Source organism: Malaclemys terrapin, chromosome 2 (assembly GCF_027887155.1).
Source record: "Malaclemys terrapin pileata isolate rMalTer1 chromosome 2, rMalTer1.hap1, whole genome shotgun sequence".
Classification (NCBI taxonomy): domain Eukaryota; kingdom Metazoa; phylum Chordata; order Testudines; family Emydidae; genus Malaclemys; species Malaclemys terrapin.
In genome coordinates this window covers 274,961,663-274,980,222 of record NC_071506.1, presented here as the reverse complement: position 1 = coordinate 274,980,222, position 18,560 = coordinate 274,961,663, and the positions used below count along the sequence as shown (strand labels likewise).

General features: G+C 47.8%; 1 protein-coding gene across 3 annotated transcripts in view; it reads right to left on the bottom strand.

Moving 5' to 3' along the window:
• Positions 1-164: 164 nt before the first annotated feature.
• LOC128830798 (mitogen-activated protein kinase kinase kinase 3-like) overlaps positions 165-18,560 on the bottom strand; it is a 120,608-nt gene continuing 102,212 nt past the window's right edge. For all 3 annotated transcript variants that reach the window (XM_054016582.1, XM_054016583.1, XM_054016584.1), the window contains 8 exons: positions 18,052-18,119; positions 15,638-15,730; positions 14,289-14,483; positions 13,393-13,541; positions 12,495-12,626; positions 9,500-9,629; positions 8,623-8,800; positions 165-6,441 (listed from right to left, as the gene is read on the bottom strand). In XM_054016582.1, the coding sequence (XP_053872557.1) occupies positions 6,213-6,441; positions 8,623-8,800; positions 9,500-9,629; positions 12,495-12,626; positions 13,393-13,541; positions 14,289-14,483; positions 15,638-15,730; positions 18,052-18,119 (1,174 nt within the window). In that variant the 3' untranslated portion in view covers positions 165-6,212. The remainder of the gene's footprint in view (positions 6,442-8,622; positions 8,801-9,499; positions 9,630-12,494; positions 12,627-13,392; positions 13,542-14,288; positions 14,484-15,637; positions 15,731-18,051; positions 18,120-18,560) is intronic.

Sequence of the window (18,560 nt, the reverse complement as noted above, 5' to 3'; positions counted from 1 at the left end):
TAAAATACTATACCTGACAGAACATGCATCTCTATTAATAGTGTGTGCGCGCGCGCATACTATAATGCTGCTGCACTTATAAGATGAAACATTTCACCTCATAATGAACATATGTCTCTTATTCCCCCCCCCAATAAAATAGGAAAATTGGTTTCACAATACCACAAAGTTAAAAAATATTTAATTTCATGCATGGGGGGGAAAAAGCATTTACAGCATTTTACAAAGTACATTCGACAAGGTGTCCTGCTTTCCAAACCTGCAGTATTAGCTTCTGTTTCATACGGACAAATTCCTCCGAAGTAGAAATGATTTTAAAACACTTGCTGTACTGATACTGTAGCGAGTATCTATGTGTTTCCAGGCAAGAGTACTATACCAGTGATAGCATCTGTGACCAGACTAATGAGAAAGCAGAAAGTTGCAAACGCGTTTCATTACACAACTTGGCCTCCTGAAGCATTTGCTTTCTAACACTAGCCCCAATCCTACAAACACTTAAACATGTGAATAACTTTAGGCACATGAGTGGTCTCATTTAATGGGATTACTTACATATGTACAGTTACTCATGGAGCCAATCCAACAAAGCACTAAGCATGTGCTTAACATAAAGCACATGTGTAGTTTCCGTTTTGCTGATTTGAGAACTGTGTAGCATGAGCGAGTACCCCACACTTGGAAAGTGTGGGTCTTTGTCACCCTCTACTGGCTGGTGCACAAAAGAGCATGAAAGTCTACTACTGCTGCTAATAGAGTTACTACTTCAGCTCAGGTACAGCAACTCATGCATTTACCAGTGAAGGCAACAAGAGTTCTGATGGCCCACGTGGAGGGGTCATTATATTTACAGGATGAGGGCCTAGTCCACTGGATAAGGAAGAAGAACTCTGTTGCATTGACTGGGATTACAAAAATCCATGATGTGTCATTTTCAGTGAATAAACCATCGCTCTTTCATCGGAGTTGCCAGCAGTAAGATGTAGTGACCTGATTCACCTGCTTACTCCCTCCCTGGAGCAGGTGGGCGGGGAAAGGGCTGAGTCTTGACTCCCCTTCTTCCATTACTCTCTGGCCAGAGCAGCCACGCCAGCTTGGGTAGAGGTATTGTAGGGGTGGGCCCATAGAAATCACTGCCAGCTGGGAGCAAGGAGGAAGCAGGGGAAGAGATTGTGACTCAGCATCGTGTCTCTGAGTCACACTGCCTCCTGGAGCTACTGCTGGGGGCACGCAGTTTAGGCACCAGCCTTTGTGCAGGGCTGTTTCTAAAGTCTGATTGTAGCCCCTGAAGAGGGGCTGGTTTGGAAAATACATCCACTGAGGCAGACAGATATGGAACAAAGAAGCTAGAGTAAAGGGGCCACATTCAGTTCTCAGTTATGAAGCATCTGACTGGATTCACAGCAGGATAATGGAGAACAGGATTTGCTCCCAACACATTTAAACACGGCTGTAGTTACAGTGTCTCAGTTCTGATCCTTGCATGGACAGTACGATCCTCTATTACCAAACTCCACCCTGCATGGTGCTCTCTTTTCAAGTAAAGCCTAGTCTCCCAGCTCCGGTGTGATCACGACCTGCCCATCCAATAACCCTAACTGGACCAGTGCACATAGGGCAAGGTGGGACATACCATACTGCAGGAATGGTCAAGCACTGGACAGAGTGATGCATACAAATTTCAAGTCTCAGACCTTAACAAATACATTATTTCTAGCAAAACCCAGTAATCATTGGCTTAAATAGTCTCTCATAATGTTTTTTTTTCAAGAATAAAAAAAATATAGCCGTCTCTGCAGACTGAATCATACAAGGCCTCTGGTTCCAATTATGGCCTCAATCTTACCCTCCATGAGTCAGCTTTCTACATTCCAGACTCTGTTTTCTTATATACAACTTGCTGGCTAATGATATTTGGCCTGGTGGGAAGGAATTATACAGATTTATAGGCTACAGTATAAAGTCTGATGATATACAATATCACACTTGAGCCTTTTCCCTAGATAAGGAAAAAAATGACAATACATATACATGATACAGTATTGATAATATTCAAAAAAAAAAGCAAGATTTGATATGAGCAAACTGCTTCTACTATACATTAGGTGAATGTACTTTCCAATACCTTACATGTAAAAAAATATACATGGACTCATATTACATTTTCTTTCCCTCATTCTATTTTATACAGCAAAACACTGCAAGGGCATTTAAAATAAGGGCAAAGGCACCTGAGGAGTGATTTACCAGACAGACACAGACAAGGGAAGGTAGAGGAAGGTCCCAATGACCAGGGCTGTGCATGCTTCAGGAGGGGCACTCTGATGAAATTCACTCCTGTGTAGGGCCATGCACCACATAAGCCCTACATGGAGTGAGGTGGTGTGAGAGCTTTGTGCTCTCCCTCTGTACAGGGGGCAGAGTTCGCCCCTTGTGGGTGTTGCCTTACATGCCATAGCTGCATTTAGAGTTAGATAACTTCTCCACTTGCAGAACTAAACCGAAGGGTAGCACTGCATAAGAGATCCAGGATCAGGCCCTTGATACATCGCTCCTAGGAAAGTTACTGGCAGTTTCTGTTTGCACAAGGCCTGTAGGATTGAGCCCACTGGCATTCCTACATCTGAACCCCTGCCAGCCCCAGGATGCTAGCTAAGCTTTTGCGCTGCAGGACATCACCACCTCATGACACAGCCTGGTGACTGCAAACATCAAACAAAGAGGCATGACCAGGTTGCCCTGTGTCATCACAGTAGGATGTTTCGCCCACACAAAATCATTTAAGGAGGGCGGGAGAGAAAACTGGCTTTCCAAGCCGAGGGATCTCTCTCAGTAGAAGCAGGGTGAACCTGCACAATTTGGCTACTGTCAGGGTAGTTCTTCTTAATGTTTTAAAAGCTCTCCCTTCGCCCTCACTATTTCTAAGCAGCCTCTCAGCAGCCTGCAGTGGAACGAGGGTCTGTCATCCCCTTCTTGGATGTGCACCCAGGTTTGTTTTCATAGGGCTCGGCCGAGCTGATCCATGCAGGTACATACATGTGTGTCAGATGCCTCCTTCCATCCCCGCAGAGGAGTTGCTGAGGGGCTGCTCCTCCCCTTCCCACACAGGTGGGCAGAGACTTGACTCCACTCCCTGAAACACTACTGAGCCAACATGGAGGGGGAAGGCAACTGTGCCAGGAAAAGGGCTGGCACAGCTCACTTCCCTTATAGGGCAAGGAGTGAGAGGGTGAGAATAGATCCTGTTTTGGCTGGGACCAAAGCCCTGTCGCAGCCATCCTGACTGACAAAAATGGGCATTTGTCCCATTTGCTCATCAACTTGATGAGTTGGGAGGGGGAAGGGCTTGGATGAGCAGTGACGCCAGCCTTAGCCTCACACGGGGGAGGTTTTTTTTTTTTTTTTTTGCAGGGGGGGGGGTCGGGTCTAGCCCCACACAATGTTTCGTTTTCCCTTTGAGAAATATGGTCACCCTAAGGCGGGACCAATTTGTGACTCTGCAACCTCCCATACGGGGCAGCACATTTCTGAGTTACTCCGGAAGCAAAGTGCCAGTCAAAGCGCTGGGTCCTGGAATAGACTTGCAGGTAGAAAGGAAGCCTGGAGGAATGTGTTTAGAAACAGCATCTAGAAAGAGTTCCATGAACCTTGCAAACAGATCTTTAAAAGTAGGTCACATTCAGCCCTACCCATGCACGGCATCATATTGCTCATAGCTCAGCGCCTATGGTCAACATTACCCCACTGGCCCTTTGAGAGACCGAGAATCAAATCCAGATGGATTGGCTGGGAGTCAGATTTTGTTCTCAATTAATTAAAAAAGGGACTGAGGACAGTTTGTTTTTTAAAATCGGGCCAGCGGATGGGGAAATTGTCAGATTCAAAATAATTTAGAACATTTTTACATTTTCCTAATAATCCTTTAAACCCTTTCTTTATGGAAAGTCCTACTGACTATAACAGAGTAATAATAAAAGCACCTAGCAAATGGGACCCTGACCCATGACTGGAGCTCCTTAGTGGTATGGGAATATAAATAAATAATAATAAAATAAAGGCTTTTTGAGCCATCTGATAGAATTTAATAGAGAACTATGGGCTTGATCCCATGCCCATTAAAGTTAACAGCACAACTCTCCTTGATTTCTGTGGTGTAGAATCAGGGCCTATATTCCTCCTGCAGAAGCCTCCAGAATGACATTCTCTGTTCAGTTCTATGGGCAGGATTCTGCTCTCACACCGGTGTCACTCCGGTGTAACTTCATTGACTTCTCTGGGGTTTGTTCCTGATAAGAATCAGGCTCTAGGAGCATTCAGAGTCCTTCGTACGGATCCCCATTACATTTCTATAAAACCCAAAGCAGCTGCACCACTGTAGCGCTTTAGTGAAGACACTACTGGAGAGCGTCTCTCGTTGGATTACAAGTTAATCCACCTTGTAGCTATGTTAGTGGGAGAAGCTCTCCCATCAACCTACCGCTGTGTACACGGGGGTGGGGTAGGTCGGTATACCTACATCGCTCAGGGGTATGGACTTTTCACACCCCTGTACGATGTAGTTATAGCAGTATAGGTCTGTAGTCTAGACCTGGCCTCAGGATGAAATATGCCCCTGCACACAGCACCTGCACAGAGTCTATTTATCACTGAAGTCCCACAAATGTTCCCTTTTGAGGTCTTGAGGCGCTCAGCCCTCGTGCTAGTCCTGTGCGCTGGGATGAATTCCACCTCCCGCACAGCTTTTCTACACTTGATGCTCTAGGGCCTGATCCTACAAGGGACAGAGCTGAAGGCACTCGGCGCTCTGCAGGCTGGACCCTTCGTTAGCAGCACATTGGAACTGGTCACAGGTTGGCACAGCTAGGGATATGAGAAAACAGTTACTTACACCCTCACCTGTTCTGTTCCCATTAAAATCAGTGGATGCGGGGTGTGTGTGTGTTGCTGAGGGGCTGCTCCTCCCCCTCCCACACAGGTGGGCAGAGACTGGGCTCCACTCCCTAAACACTGCTGAGCCAACATGGAGGGGGAAGGCAACTGTGCCAGGAGAAGGGCTGGCACAGCTCACTTCCCTTAGGGGCAAGGAGTGATAGGGTGACCGTATGTCCTGTTTTGGCCAGGACAGACCCCTTTTTAAGCCCTGTCCCTGCCATCCTGACTGACAAAAATGGGCATTTGTCTTGTTTGCTCTTGTCAACTTGATCAGTTGGGGGGGAGGCAGGGGTTGGGCAAGCAGCGACTGTTCCAGTGGGAACAGGATCAGGTGCTGAAGAACGAGCTTTTGCTAAGCTGAGGGTGCCATTGACATCAGCATCATATAGACACACTTATCCGCTGAACAATGAATGAACACACAGAGGTCCTGTGGCCAGCTTCAGCGGTGAATAACCTACAGGGACCTTATTGTATCCAGAGAAGAAGAATGCCTTGCACTTACACTATTTTACAGGTATAAGAACACCAACTCAGCATGGCTGCATTGTAGTCACGTCCTTAACTGGATACCTTGTGCTGAATGAGGCTCACACTCGACTGTAACCACCTAAGGCACAAAATCTGAATCCTCCCCTCTGAAGAGCTGGAGATGTTGCTATGGACTTTGCCTCTCATCTCCACCCCCACAACAGGATTGTTTTCCCCCTTTGACATGAACGACACACCTATGCCGATCATTCTTTGGTCCTGGGTTTGTTTCCCTTTGCTTCACGCCTGAATCCCTCTCGGTGTCTGTGAAGCTGTAAACGGAGACACTGCTGCTCCTCTGCTGAAGAGACGGGCTTCCTTGTGGGATGTTGCCAGTGCTGCTTTCACGGCCAGCAGGGAGCACCAGAGTTCGTTCACATAATTCCTCTGAGGCGAGTGAGTTACTATTCCCAGCTCCTCCGCTACCAGACATCCACTCAATAACGGGGCGGGCGAGTTTGCCACTAGCATCGATGCTGATGTGTTCCAAGGATGATCCCCAATTCCGAACTCCCTCCAGCCCCAAACGTGGCGACAGCCACCCGTCTCCACAGTTAGATGGTCGTAAGTGCAGCTTACAAAGGAAAACCGACACTGGCCCCCTAGCTTGCAATGAGGAGTGAAGGATCCCAACCCAGGCTGAGGTCTGCATTTCAGAGTGCAAAGGTCTGTGGGTCTGTTTTTTAAACCCCCCACCCCCCATTTCCTTTTATCTTCCACCTGCATTTCCCCTAACCTGCCGCAAGGGACTAGAGGCTGCAGTTCATGAATGAATGTCTCAGTAGGTCCTCTGCTGTGGGCCTCCGCTTCTCCTCCACAAAGATCTGCTTGAGGAAATTGCGGCAGGAGTCCGAGACGCCGTCTGGGAGCTGGGGCTTGGTTGGCTGGGTGGCGATTTTGAAAATGGCCGCCATGGCTTCAAATTCTGCCCAGGGTGGCTTTTCTGTTAACATCTCCACCACAGTGCATCCCACGCTCCTGCAATGGAGAACAGAGGATTAGAAAAAAGGAAAGAGCAAGAGGATTAGAAAAAAAAAGACTTTCATCCAGCCATTGTCCTGGCTCATTCCCTGCCCCTAAACCTATCACCCAAAACTATTGCCTAGATGTGAAATTCCCTAAATTTAGGGCTATAAAGATATCACAGACAGATCGCTTTGGAAATGGAAGACCTCTATTGAGGTGAAATTCGTCCCAGTGCAAAGGGCCAGCACATTGTGCTGATGGGAGAGCTCTCTCCTGTTGGCATAGAGCAGCTACACGAGCGATCTTACAGCTGCATTGGTACAGCTGTGCCGCTGTAAACTCTCTAGCGTAGACATCGCCTAAGGCCCATTTTCAAAAATGACTTAGGAGCCTGAGTCTCATTGAAAGTCAACACTGAGAGGGAGCAATGCCTGAATACCTTTAAAAGTCAGGGCCAGACAGACTAAGGGTCAGATTTTTCTGATGTATGGACGTGCAGAGAGGTGCCCAGTGGGATTTTCAAAAGCACCTAAATGGGTTAAATAAGAGTTAGGCACCTTTGAAAGCCATGCTAAGCACCTACCTGCAGCTTTAGATACCTAAATACCGTTGAAAACCAGGCCTTACGGGTCTCGCCCAAGGTCAAACAAAGACTCTGTGGCAGAGCAGAGACTTGAACCCAGCCATCTCCAATCCCAGGTTAGAACCCTAACCACTGGGCCATCCTTTCTTGCTGCAGAATTAAGGTCCCATTTGCCAGGGGGTTCCCCAGGGCCTTGATGAACTGGTACATAGGTTTGTGCTGGTCCTCTTCACAGGGGTGAATTTTCCCCCTTAAAGGGAAGCATTCAGGCCTGAAAGGGTATGCAATTAGACACTTACAGCTGGCCTGTGCCAGCCGTCTCGGGCTCGGCTAAGGGGCTGTTTAATTGTGGTGTACATGTTTGGGCTCAGGCTGCAGCCCAAGCTCTGGGACCCTCCCACCTAGCAACCTGAGCTCTAGACCCTGCACTGTAGCAGAGCTCAGGCTGCAACCCTGAGCCCGGACATTCACACCGCAATTAAACAGCCCGCTAGCCCAAGCCAGTTGGCACAGGCCAGCTGCGGGTTTTTTATAGCAGTGCAGACATCCCCAAAGAGGGAGCCAACTCGCTGGGAATATTTTGTACCCATATTCGTTGGCAGCAGCCTATCTACCTCGTACATTATGTTTACTACCAAAGACATCTGCAGCCAAACAAGGCTTCGCTCCCTGTCTGGCTTCATCTCCCATTTGCTTCTGGGAAGGAGGAGTCCAGAAGAAGCAGCCTGAATAAAATAAAAGGGCAGAGGCAGGAAAAAGCAGGGCGGCTTTCCAGCCCTTGGGGTGGAATCCTAGCAGCGTGGCGTTTCCGCCGGCCTCATTTACGCCAGCTTGGCAACCTGGGCTCATAATCAGAATGAATAAAACGTAGCTGCACTTCCCGCCTATCAGCTGGAACAGGTGGCAGCAAGGCTGTCTGCCAACGACTCCTCAGGCATTCTCCCCAGTGCGAAGCAGATACAATGGCTGGTTTCCACTGAGCCTGGCTGTTGGAAGAGTCAAGGGAATATGTGCTGTGCATACAGTATTGTTGTAGTTCATTCGGGTGATGACTATTATTCCAGCTGTTCAGCCTCGGGGCCCAATCCGGCAAACCTCGACAGCCAGTTTTTCGGAGCTCCTGCAGTTCCCAGGGAGGGGAGGGTGCTCAGGGTTACTTAAAGGCAGATTCAAGGAATCTCCAGCTGGTCGTCCAAAAAATTGGGGCACCCAAAATCAGCATCCAGGTTGGAAATTTCCAACAGCAAGTAGGGATTTGGGGTGCTTCCATTTTCGGGTGTTCAGCCTGAAACACCATAAAGGATCCTGACTTTCAGTAGGTGCTCAGCACCCACCCTCTGGAAATCAGACCCTTTTTAAGGTGTCTCAAGTTGAGCATCCAAAAAAATCACTAATCACTACTGAAAATCTTGGTAGTCAGTTCTAACTATAAGCACACTGTTCCAGCCACTAACCCACACTGTCTTGCAAATGCTAGTCATACTGGTTGGCCTTGGAAAATTAACCGCTGTAATTCTCGAAGCGATGAACGGATACAGGCTACATTAGAAAATTGCAATGCTGACCCATTGCAGTGGAGATTTTTTGCCTGGGATTACTTTGTTTCTTACCACACGTCAGCTTTCCTTCCATAGCCTTCTCCACTGATCACCTCTGGGCTCATCCAGTACGGCGTTCCGGTGACCGATTTAATTCCCGTTCCAGACATGCAAATGGTCTGGATGCGTTTGCTGGCACCAAAATCTCCTAGTTTCACATTTCCAGCAGAATCTCGCAAAATGTTGGCACCTAAGGGTCAAGCACAAAAACCCAAGAGATAAAATTGCAACCAGGGCCAACGCAGCTCCAGCAAGGGAAGGCTCAGGCAAAGGGCCAGCATCTTCCGAGTTGGAAAAGACGACATTTAGCTACATGAAGGCAGTATGCTAAGGGACCTTTTTTTTTTTTTTTTTTTTTTTTTTTTTAAAACTGGAATTTTCAAAGAGGCCTGTCTCTTAGTTCCCTGAAAATCCCACCCAAAGCGCTTTACACACCTTGCATCAACTCCGAAGCACCCCTGGGAGACCGTAAATAATTACCAATCCCCAATTAAACAGAAAGATAAACTAAGTCACAGCAAAGGTACGGCCAGTATCTTCCAAAAGTGGCTTCTGATTTACGGCAACTCAGCATGAATGTCTGTTATCTCAGGCCTGGAGCTGAGCTCTCAACTGCAAAAGGAGCCAATGGGGGCTCTCAAAACCAGTATTCCCGATTGGACACTCGTTATTTGGGGCATACACACCCCTCCCAAGTCAGAGGTCACTTTTGAAAATTCTGGCCTAAGCAACTTGTTCAAGACCACACTGCAGGCCCAAGGCAGAGCCAGGGCTAGAAACCCATGTGTCTTAGCCTCTAAAGCTGCACTCTGACCATAAGGCACAGAATCCTACTTAAGGTGCTGCTAGATCAGAGCAGGAAGGCGATCTCACAGTGCATTCTACTTACCTTTAATATCCCTGTGGACAATCATATTGCTGTGTAAGTAGAAGACTCCCTGCAGAATCTGCCTGGTGTACTTCCGGGTGACGTTCTCGGTCAGAGCACCATATGCTTTCAATTGGTCCTTTATGGAACCCTATTGGAAATGAAACGCATATACACAAACCACAGGAGTGAATGATGTGTATTGTGTCATGTTGGCTTTTATATTTCTGTGACCGTTTTCTGAGAGACAAGGTGGGTGAGGTAATATCTTGTATCGGACCAACTTCTGCTGGTGAGAGAGACAAGCTTTTGGGCTACACAGAGCTCTTCTTCTTGATGTCTGGGAAATGTACTCAGAGTGGCAGCTAAATACAAGGTGGAACAGACCGTTTAGCGTAAAGAGTTCAAGGTTTTCTGGTTTATTTTCTGGTTTATAAAAAGCTTTACTGAATCTAACTGAGATATAAAAGAGGAATATATGAAATCAGAGACACTGATAAACATAATGGAGCAAGGATCATGCCTGAAATATAATATCCCCATGGGACAGATGAGGAAGGGCAGTATTGTACATACAACCCTTGCTAACTCAGCATAGTTCTCTATCCCCCTCTTGTGGCTGGATCACATCATTGGTCAGCTTGTTTGTGGGAAATTCGTCTATATAAGCTTGATCCTCTCCACCACTTGAGCGAAAGGAACACGTCCATTAGTTTGGAGCTGACTCCGAGACTTCTACACGTTGCCTAGACGCTGAAGTGGGACAAAGAGACACCTTCTCTTCGCATCACATTTCCCCGGGCTGGGGAAGCTCAGCTGGAGCTACTGACATCCACAGGCCTACATGGACAACCAGATGTAACAACATCCCTGGTTGGATCGCTGCCAGGACTGAGTCTAGGAACGCTGGATCTCAAAGCATGAGTTTTTACTGCTGAAGGTAATGAAGTGGGTGCTTTAGCTCAAGCAACAGGCGCTGAGGCTTTTAGGTCTACAGCTCCCTGGCTCAATTCTCCAGGTAAGCCAGCCAGAGTGGTTGTTCCATAGAGAAGATTTACACTAAAGGAGCTACCCAACTATAGGACTTCAAATGCTGAGGAAGGATTCCATCCTGTCTGAGCGAAGCTCGTTCTGGCCCGTTCTATGGATAGACAGTCTCCAGGGCTGTCAGTCTGGCACCTTTCATCCACCGGGGAGCAGCAGGGGTTGTCTGGGTTCTCTGCTCAGTCTCCCACTGACATTCTTATTGTCCCTGACCTCACCCCCCCTGTAGCCTGAACTTTTGCTCAGCCCTGGGTTCCTATTTTGCTCCTTCCCATTTTAAAGGGGGTGGCCAATGAAGTGCCAGTGGGACGAACCTATCAGGGGCCCTCCCGCCCTACAGCTGGGTATCATCTGGGGTTCTGTCAATGTCCTCTGATAGAAAATCTTTGGTTAGGCATTTGAGCCCTCCACTTCTCTGGATCTCAGTCTGTGGGGTGGGCTCTGGACATGAAGGATGCACTGAGGCAGGGCCCTTTTAAGGATCTCATCTTGTACTAGAATCAAATAGACCAGCCCCTTTCGCCCTCAGTTAATTTAAAGGAGGATGCGGGTTGTGTGTGTGCGGAAGACACTCCAACAATGGTTTAAATGGGTGAATTACAAATGGACACGCTATTGACACTGGCTAGAGCCAGGCAGGGTGCGGAAGGTCCCGCACAAGCAGCTAGACCCCAAGCAGCCCTTGCCAAGCCAGCTGCATTAAATCAGAATCTCAGCCAGATGCAGCACTTCAGAGCTTGGGAGTTGGGCCTCTTCCACCAACAGTACAAAAAACGCAGAGCCCTGGGCTGATGTTGTGAAATAAGCTGTTGCCGCAGAGTGAAAGTCAATCTTTATCTGTCCAGAGTGCTCGTTTATCGGAAGGAAAACAAACATTCCGATCCAGGAACAGGAAACAGCCCCGGCACAAACGCTGGCTTCCTGGCAGGTAACAGACATGGGCATGTTGTAGAACGAACAGCGAGGGGACTGATTACACTGCACTGGGCTTATCCTTTTGGTCCCATGCCTGAGGGTTTATGTCAGGGATCAGAAAGAGTCTCCAGAAACAAATGGGTTCACGGGGCTGTGGTTAGAGAGAGGGGGTCGTGCTAGGGGGCTAGTTCAAATTGTCATTCATGTGGATCTGGTGGGGGATTTTCTACCATGTTTGCCAAATACCAAAGCTATTTGTGACTATATAATCGAATGGTCCCCTCTGGCCTTAAAAATCTATGAATAAACCATAGGTTTGCTCCCTCACAGTCTAGAGGACAAATCCAGAAATGATGTGTAAGAAGGTGTAAGTAACACAGGTGGGGCTGAGGGGGCCGGATCCTCAACCAGTGTAAATCAGCACTGCTCTGTTTACACTAGCTGAAGCTCTGCTCCAGGGAGTCTATGTTGGTTTAACTTATGTGCTAAAGTAGTAAGAAAAGATGCAAGTTACATCCCCTGCGCCACCTAGCAGAACATTAAAACATCTTGATTTTACATTGCCCCTGGAGATATTTCATTCTACACGAACAGAGTCATGACCTGGTAACGTCCTGACATGATAAAACAGCATCGCCACGAGATGACTTGGTCTCCAAGGACAGGATAATTAGTAACGTTGTGTTTTCAACGTGCACATATCAGAATAAATAAATAACTCATGATAGCTGTGTGCGGATCGTACTACAATTAACCTTTCCCAGAGTGCTTTGTAATAAATAACTAGGGATGGGCCCAAGCCACAGAGATTAGATCCAGATCTGGATCCAATCCCAAATTCGGCCGTGTTCATATTCCAGGCTATGTCACACTGATAGGGCCCTTCCGCAAAGTTCAAATCAGGATTTTGATTTGGCCCATTGTAGACAAGGGCCAGGCTGCGAAATTTGACTCCAGATCCAAACTTCGCCTGAGCTGGGAGGCGTTTGGATTCAGCTCTCTGGTTCAGGTCCATCTCTATAAAATAACCACATGGGTTGGCTGCTGTCACACTTACCCCTGGCATGTATTCCACAAAGATAGACAACTTCCTCTCTTCCGGGTCCCGCAAGCAACCATAATACTGGACTATCCTGTCATGGCGAAGGGTCTTCAACAGCTGGATCTCACATTCTAAGGCATTTACCTCCTGCAACGATACAGAACGTTACACGATGAAAAGACAGACCTACGAACGTCGCATCACTGCAGAAATACTGCCACATTCAAGCTTATTCTCCTAGAGGGTTTCTGAAGCACTGACTATATCCCTAGCGTTGTACAAGACCCAAGAAGACAGATGGCTGCTCTCCCAAGGAGGTTATAGCCTAAAAGACAGACAGGATGCACTGGGAAAGGCGGAGAAGGGACTCTGCTTGGGATTGTTAGAGAGAGATGCAGGCAGGCAGGCAGATATTTACTTATTCCCTTGTTTCTGAAGGACACCACCAAGCTTCCAGGAGGGGCGAGCATGAGGGAAAAGCAGAGGTTGGGCAAATGGGCTATCCAGAGATGGGAATGGAGGGTGGTGAATGGAGCCCTGGGGCTGGCATCACAGAAGAGCAGAAAGGACAGGAGATGGCGAGAGATGAGACTGGCAATGCAGGCTGGGCTAGCATCATGCAGGTTCTGGAAGGGAAGATGAGTGGTCACTGGACGGTTTAGGCCATGGCAGGTGTCTATGAGCTCTGTGGGAAATCACAAACAGCTCTGAGCCAGGAGGGCCAGCACAGCACATACAGGAACTATGCACGGCATTCATGCATCGCCTAGTGGTGACATGGGGGACAACAGATGCCAGCAGACCCCATCTCAGGACCTCCATCCCACTCAGCAATATGGGAAGGGCAGGATGTTTGTGACCCAGTCGCACCCAGTTGCTCTTCAGGAAGGCTCAGTCCAGCCCTCACACTCACCTTGCTGGTCTCTTGACTGTCTGGGTCAAAGGGCACCTGCTTCACTGACAGCTCCCTGCCAGTGTCTGCGTCGTAGCAGAGATAAACCTCTCCGAAGGCCCCTCTGCCGAGGAGCTTCCCCAACCTCCAGTTCACTGGCGCCTGCAGGGCTGCAGGAGGAACATCAATGGCACAGTCAGGACACAGCATAGGGGTCACTGGACCCTTTGCAATGCAGAGCTAAATCTGCTATGCAATGAGTGGGGGCACACAGAGTGCATTAGCACCTACCACAAAGAGCGACACTTAGAGCCTGATTCCCATCCCATTCAGGCTGCTTTCACTCCACTGGCTTACCCGATTTACACCCGAGTAAGTGAGAGCAGGATCAGGCCCAGGGATGTACATTGATACAGTGCCTTCCCTCCTGCAAGGGCTGAGAATAATCTGCTGTGTAATGTTGGAGTCCCTTCCCTACCCCTCAGTGACATGCAGCCACTGCTGGAGTGGAACACAAGCAATGGTTAACAGGGCACAGCACTGCTATGCGGCCATTCAGAGCAGGAAGTGGAGAATCATTTATCCCACTGTAGCTGCAGGTGGAATGTAATTGCCCAGGATGGAATTTGGCCAGAACACCCCTATCTTTATGGAAAGTGCCAGGAGATCTTAAATGACCATGAGCAGTCAGGGCTTTCTCTTGGAGCCGTCTCCCGGGAGCACAGCGCCCCTTAACACCATGCTGGGGCATTGGTTCTGTACTGACTCAGGACTGAGAGGGAAGTGCTATCTGCTGATCCACCCCAGCTCCTGAGTTCTCCTTGGAGGTTTCCCCTCCACCAGCCCCGCCTGACCATACTTAGAAGACAAGATCACAGCCTGAGATTCTAAACGGCAACCTGTTGAAATTCACTCACAGTTTCTGGACTTGCTGGGGGACGTGCTGAAAACCTGCAGTCCCTTGTCACAGTCGATCCACCATTTGGTCCTGTGCGCCTCGTACTGTAAGGTGAGGAGCTTGCTGTCCCCGTTGAAGCTCTTTGTTCTGCTGGAAGGGACAAGCTGAAACCGATTCTCCTGAGGGACGTAACTCCTTGGGAAAGTCCTTCGTCCTTGGTGAGGAAAGCAGGAGAATTACTGATAAGGACATGCAACGTCTTGTCTCTCGTCATACACTCAGACCCTGTCTGGATTCAGAGTGGCACCTGTTTCAATTGCTTTGCTATGGAGGTGTAAATTGCAGCATTGTGCTCTAACTGCCCCATTGAGACGCTGCTGCAGTGTCCACACAGGGCAGTGAGAGCCCAACCGTTCACTGCACTCTGCGATTCGCATCCCCATAGGCCATGCTGCAGCACAGTGTAGACAAGTTCTCAGTTAAATGATGCAAAACCCTGCGTGGGCAGTTTTAAGTTGATTAAAACCTTCGCTTAACTCATCAAGGAATCAATTTAAAATAAATCAACATAAGCCAGATTTAAATCAGATTAAGTTTGTCCACACAGTGGTTTCACCAGCTATACAGGTTTAAAAAAAAAAAAAAAAAAAAAAATCACAGCGCAACTTGGAGTCTAATTCCCAACTTACACTCAAAGTTCTTTGAGGCAGGGCTGGAGCACCCACGGAGAAAAATTAGCATGTGCTTAGCACCCACCAACAGCCAAGGCCCCCTCTTTCCCTCCCCACCCAGCGCCTCCCCTTGCACGCCACTAAGAGTGGTTTCACGGCATGCAGGTCGGCTCCAGGAGGGACGGGGGAAGGAGCAGGGATGGGGCGCGCTCAGGGGAGGGGACGGGAAGAGGTGGGGCGGGGGCAGAGTGGGGGCGGCATCGAGCACCCCCTGGGTACAGGGGAAGTCGGCACCTATAGAAAGGGTCATCTGAGAGAACGGGAGTTAGGACATGTCTGCACAGTGCTTTAGTTCACGCCAGAAGGTGCAAATTCTAACGCACACTAGCGTGTTGTGCACTAAGTGGCCCATGTGGACCCTGCTAGCGTGCACTAAAAGTTCCCTAGTTTGTGTTAATATAGTCCCATTTCAAACAGTAACTGCATTAACACACACTAGGGAACTTACAATGTGTGCCAGCAGTGCCCACATGGGCCCAGAGCAGTTCAAGTGACTTGCCCGCGGTCACACAGGAAGTCTGTGGCAGAGCCAAGAACTGAAGCCAAGTTGCTCCTGTCCAGGCCAATGCCCTATTCCTTGGCTTAGGCCATCAGTGAGCTTTTCCCCCAAGCCCGCATGGACCGATCAGTGTCTCACCATCGCTATAGTCCTTGCGGCTCTGGGAAAGGTGATATTGTCTGGGGAAGGTCCCACCTTTCCCGAATCGCTCACAAAACGGGATATCGAAATCTGACAGGAGAGAAAGAGAAAAGTCTCCATTAGATCAACTCCGTGAGGAACCCCTGGAGCATTTCTCATTGGAAGTTCTGTTTTTCACTTGAAAATGCAATGGAGAGACCAGGCAGAAGACTGTTCATTCCCAAGATGGGACATGCTCCATGGCTCATTTCTGAAATCTGCCCATTGCGGACAGAAGGCTGGGGTCAAAGGGGACCAATCTTGGCCCCAGGAAGCCAACACAAGCTTTGCCGGTGACTTCAATAGGAGCAGGCTCTGGTCCACAATATTTAAAGAAATGCTCAGCAACCCAGTTTATTTTTATTTCTTCAGATGGTTTAGCCCCATCACAATTGCTCCTGCCTCTTTCTAAGCTAGACCTGGCTTTCTTGGAGCCATAACTTCTTGTATGTGACTGAGAAGAGCCATTGTTCTGCAATGGGGTACATTTTCTTACGTCTATGTCGCTTGTTTTCTTTTCTCATCTCTCTACTTTCCTCCTCCTTCCATTGTCCCTGGTTGCCTCCATGCCCTTTTCTCCCTGCTCGACCCCACACATTTTCCCAGTCTTTCCTAACCCCTTTGCCACTGTCCTAATCCACGCCACAGCCAGTTTCTCCACCTTGTTAGTTAGAGAGCGGGGAATTTACACAGAACTATGCTGGTTCTATTCAGGGTTATAAATCTCTCGCTTAGGAAACGAATGAACTTCCATACTGGATCAGACCCAAAGTGTATCTAGTCCAGTATCCCATCGCTGACCGTGGCCAGTCCCAGATGCTTCAGAGGAAAGTGCAAGAACCTAGAGCAGGCAAATGTAAAATAATCTGCCCCTCATTAAGGGGTCATGCTGAGCCGTAAATGTTTGAGACTAGTTTAATTCCTGGAGCATGAGGTTTAATATAATCAGAATAACACTAGAGAGAGAAAATTAGGTTAGATACAAGAGATTACACAGGGTAAAAGTGCTAAAATTTGAGTTAAAAGGAGATTACATGAGAGAGAAAGGGATGGATGGATGGATGGATAGGGATAGAAACATTAATAATGAGAGGTACAGGATGCCATCACTGGTAGCATAGAACAACATTAGATTAAAATATCTTCAATTCCCTCCCCCTCATCTTCACCTCCTGTTTTTCCCCTATCAAATCCTGACTAAACAGCTTATTCTGAAGGATTGTTTGTCTTAGCTCCGAGCCAGGAGCTGCTCCTTGGAGGCCATTCCTGGCATCGGCCTGACTTCAACATGATTTTACCATTACTCTAGCGCTAGGGCAGAGCACACAATGGCTGAAGTATGGGCAGCAAGAAAAGCAACAATGCCAGGCCAAGAGGTTAACGACAAGCCATGCGTGAGCGGTGATGTGGACTTGTGTTTTCAAGTGAAATGAATCCACTGCCACCAGGGACATATTAAAACTTCACTGCAAGTATTGACTTGAAGCTCAAGTTCCCTGGTTCGAACTCTAAGTGCTGCCTCAAGCCAAAAATGTGTTATCAGCCATCGGCAGATAGCCATGTGTCCATTTTTAGTAGCAAAAGTCATTACAGTACTATGAAGTTTCCATGACTTAACCACCTGGACATTTATGCTCAGATGAGCATTAAGCTAAGATCCTTACAAGTTACCAATACACCTTTCCGTAATGGCATTTCCAGTGTTACTGATTGTACCTCTTATTAATGCAAATGGAGAATTTTTTCCCCCTCTGCAGTATTTTGCAATCCAATAGCAACACAGGACATAAGAATCTGAAAGTGAGACTGATTAGAATCTGACTAGAAACAAAGATGAAACTGAGTAGCTTATTTTCTTCTGCCCAAATGAGAGAAAGGCAAGAAGTAAACAAATAGAACAAGGAGGACCCAATCCTGCAAGCACTTACTACTAGCATAGGGCCTGATTCTGATCTCAGATCAGCTTTACATTGGTGTATCTCCATTAACTGCAGTGGAGTTACTCCTGATTTAGACTGGGGGTGGGAGGAGGAGGAAACTGATTCAGAATCAGGCCCAAGAGGAGTGGAATCAGGCCCCATAGCATTTAGGATCCTCAATAGTCCTGTTCGCTTCAAAAGGCTTACAGTGATCGTTAAGCTTGGCAGTATCTGTTTGCAGCACTGGGTCCTTAGATTTTAAAATGTGTCTAGGTTTGAGAATTGCAGTGGCTACTTATAACATGAGCAGTGAAGCTGGTTTGTTTGTTTTGAATGATTTAACCCAGTAGTATTCCGTTCTGTCGTCTGATTCACACACAGCTGTTTTGAAAGTCCACCTTACTGCCGCATGGCTGTGCTGTTACTTTGACACTAAATCCCACATATCCTTACCCAGGCAATCAAGACTGTCTTTGGGTTGGCTCTTCCTTCTGGGAACAGGGGTTTGGGTAAAGGGCGGGCTGTGGGAAAAGACAGAAACACCTTATTGTTTCAAACAGATCCAGTGATCAGAATCGCGTCTGCATTCATTATACATCGATGATATATTACATACTACTTTTACACAGAAAGAGGCAAGATGCACTGAACTCCAGACGAATGTCCTATGCAAGCTTCTTTCATTCAGGCCCTGATCCAGCAGAATACTTAAGCAAGTGCTTAACTTTCACCAGGGGCAGTCAGTGGGAACACTCATGTGTTTAAAGTTAAGCATGTGCTTTGCTGGAGAACTCCCTGCCCGATGTGTGCGTTGAATGAGGCAGGGATCCTGTGGAAAGAACAGCACAGGATCCTGTAATTAAAGACTGTACCACAGTGATGCATATGCACAAGAGAGCAGAATTAATGTCCTCATTTCTTGACAAGTGAGTGCTCAACTTTGCAACTTTCCTGGTCTTTTA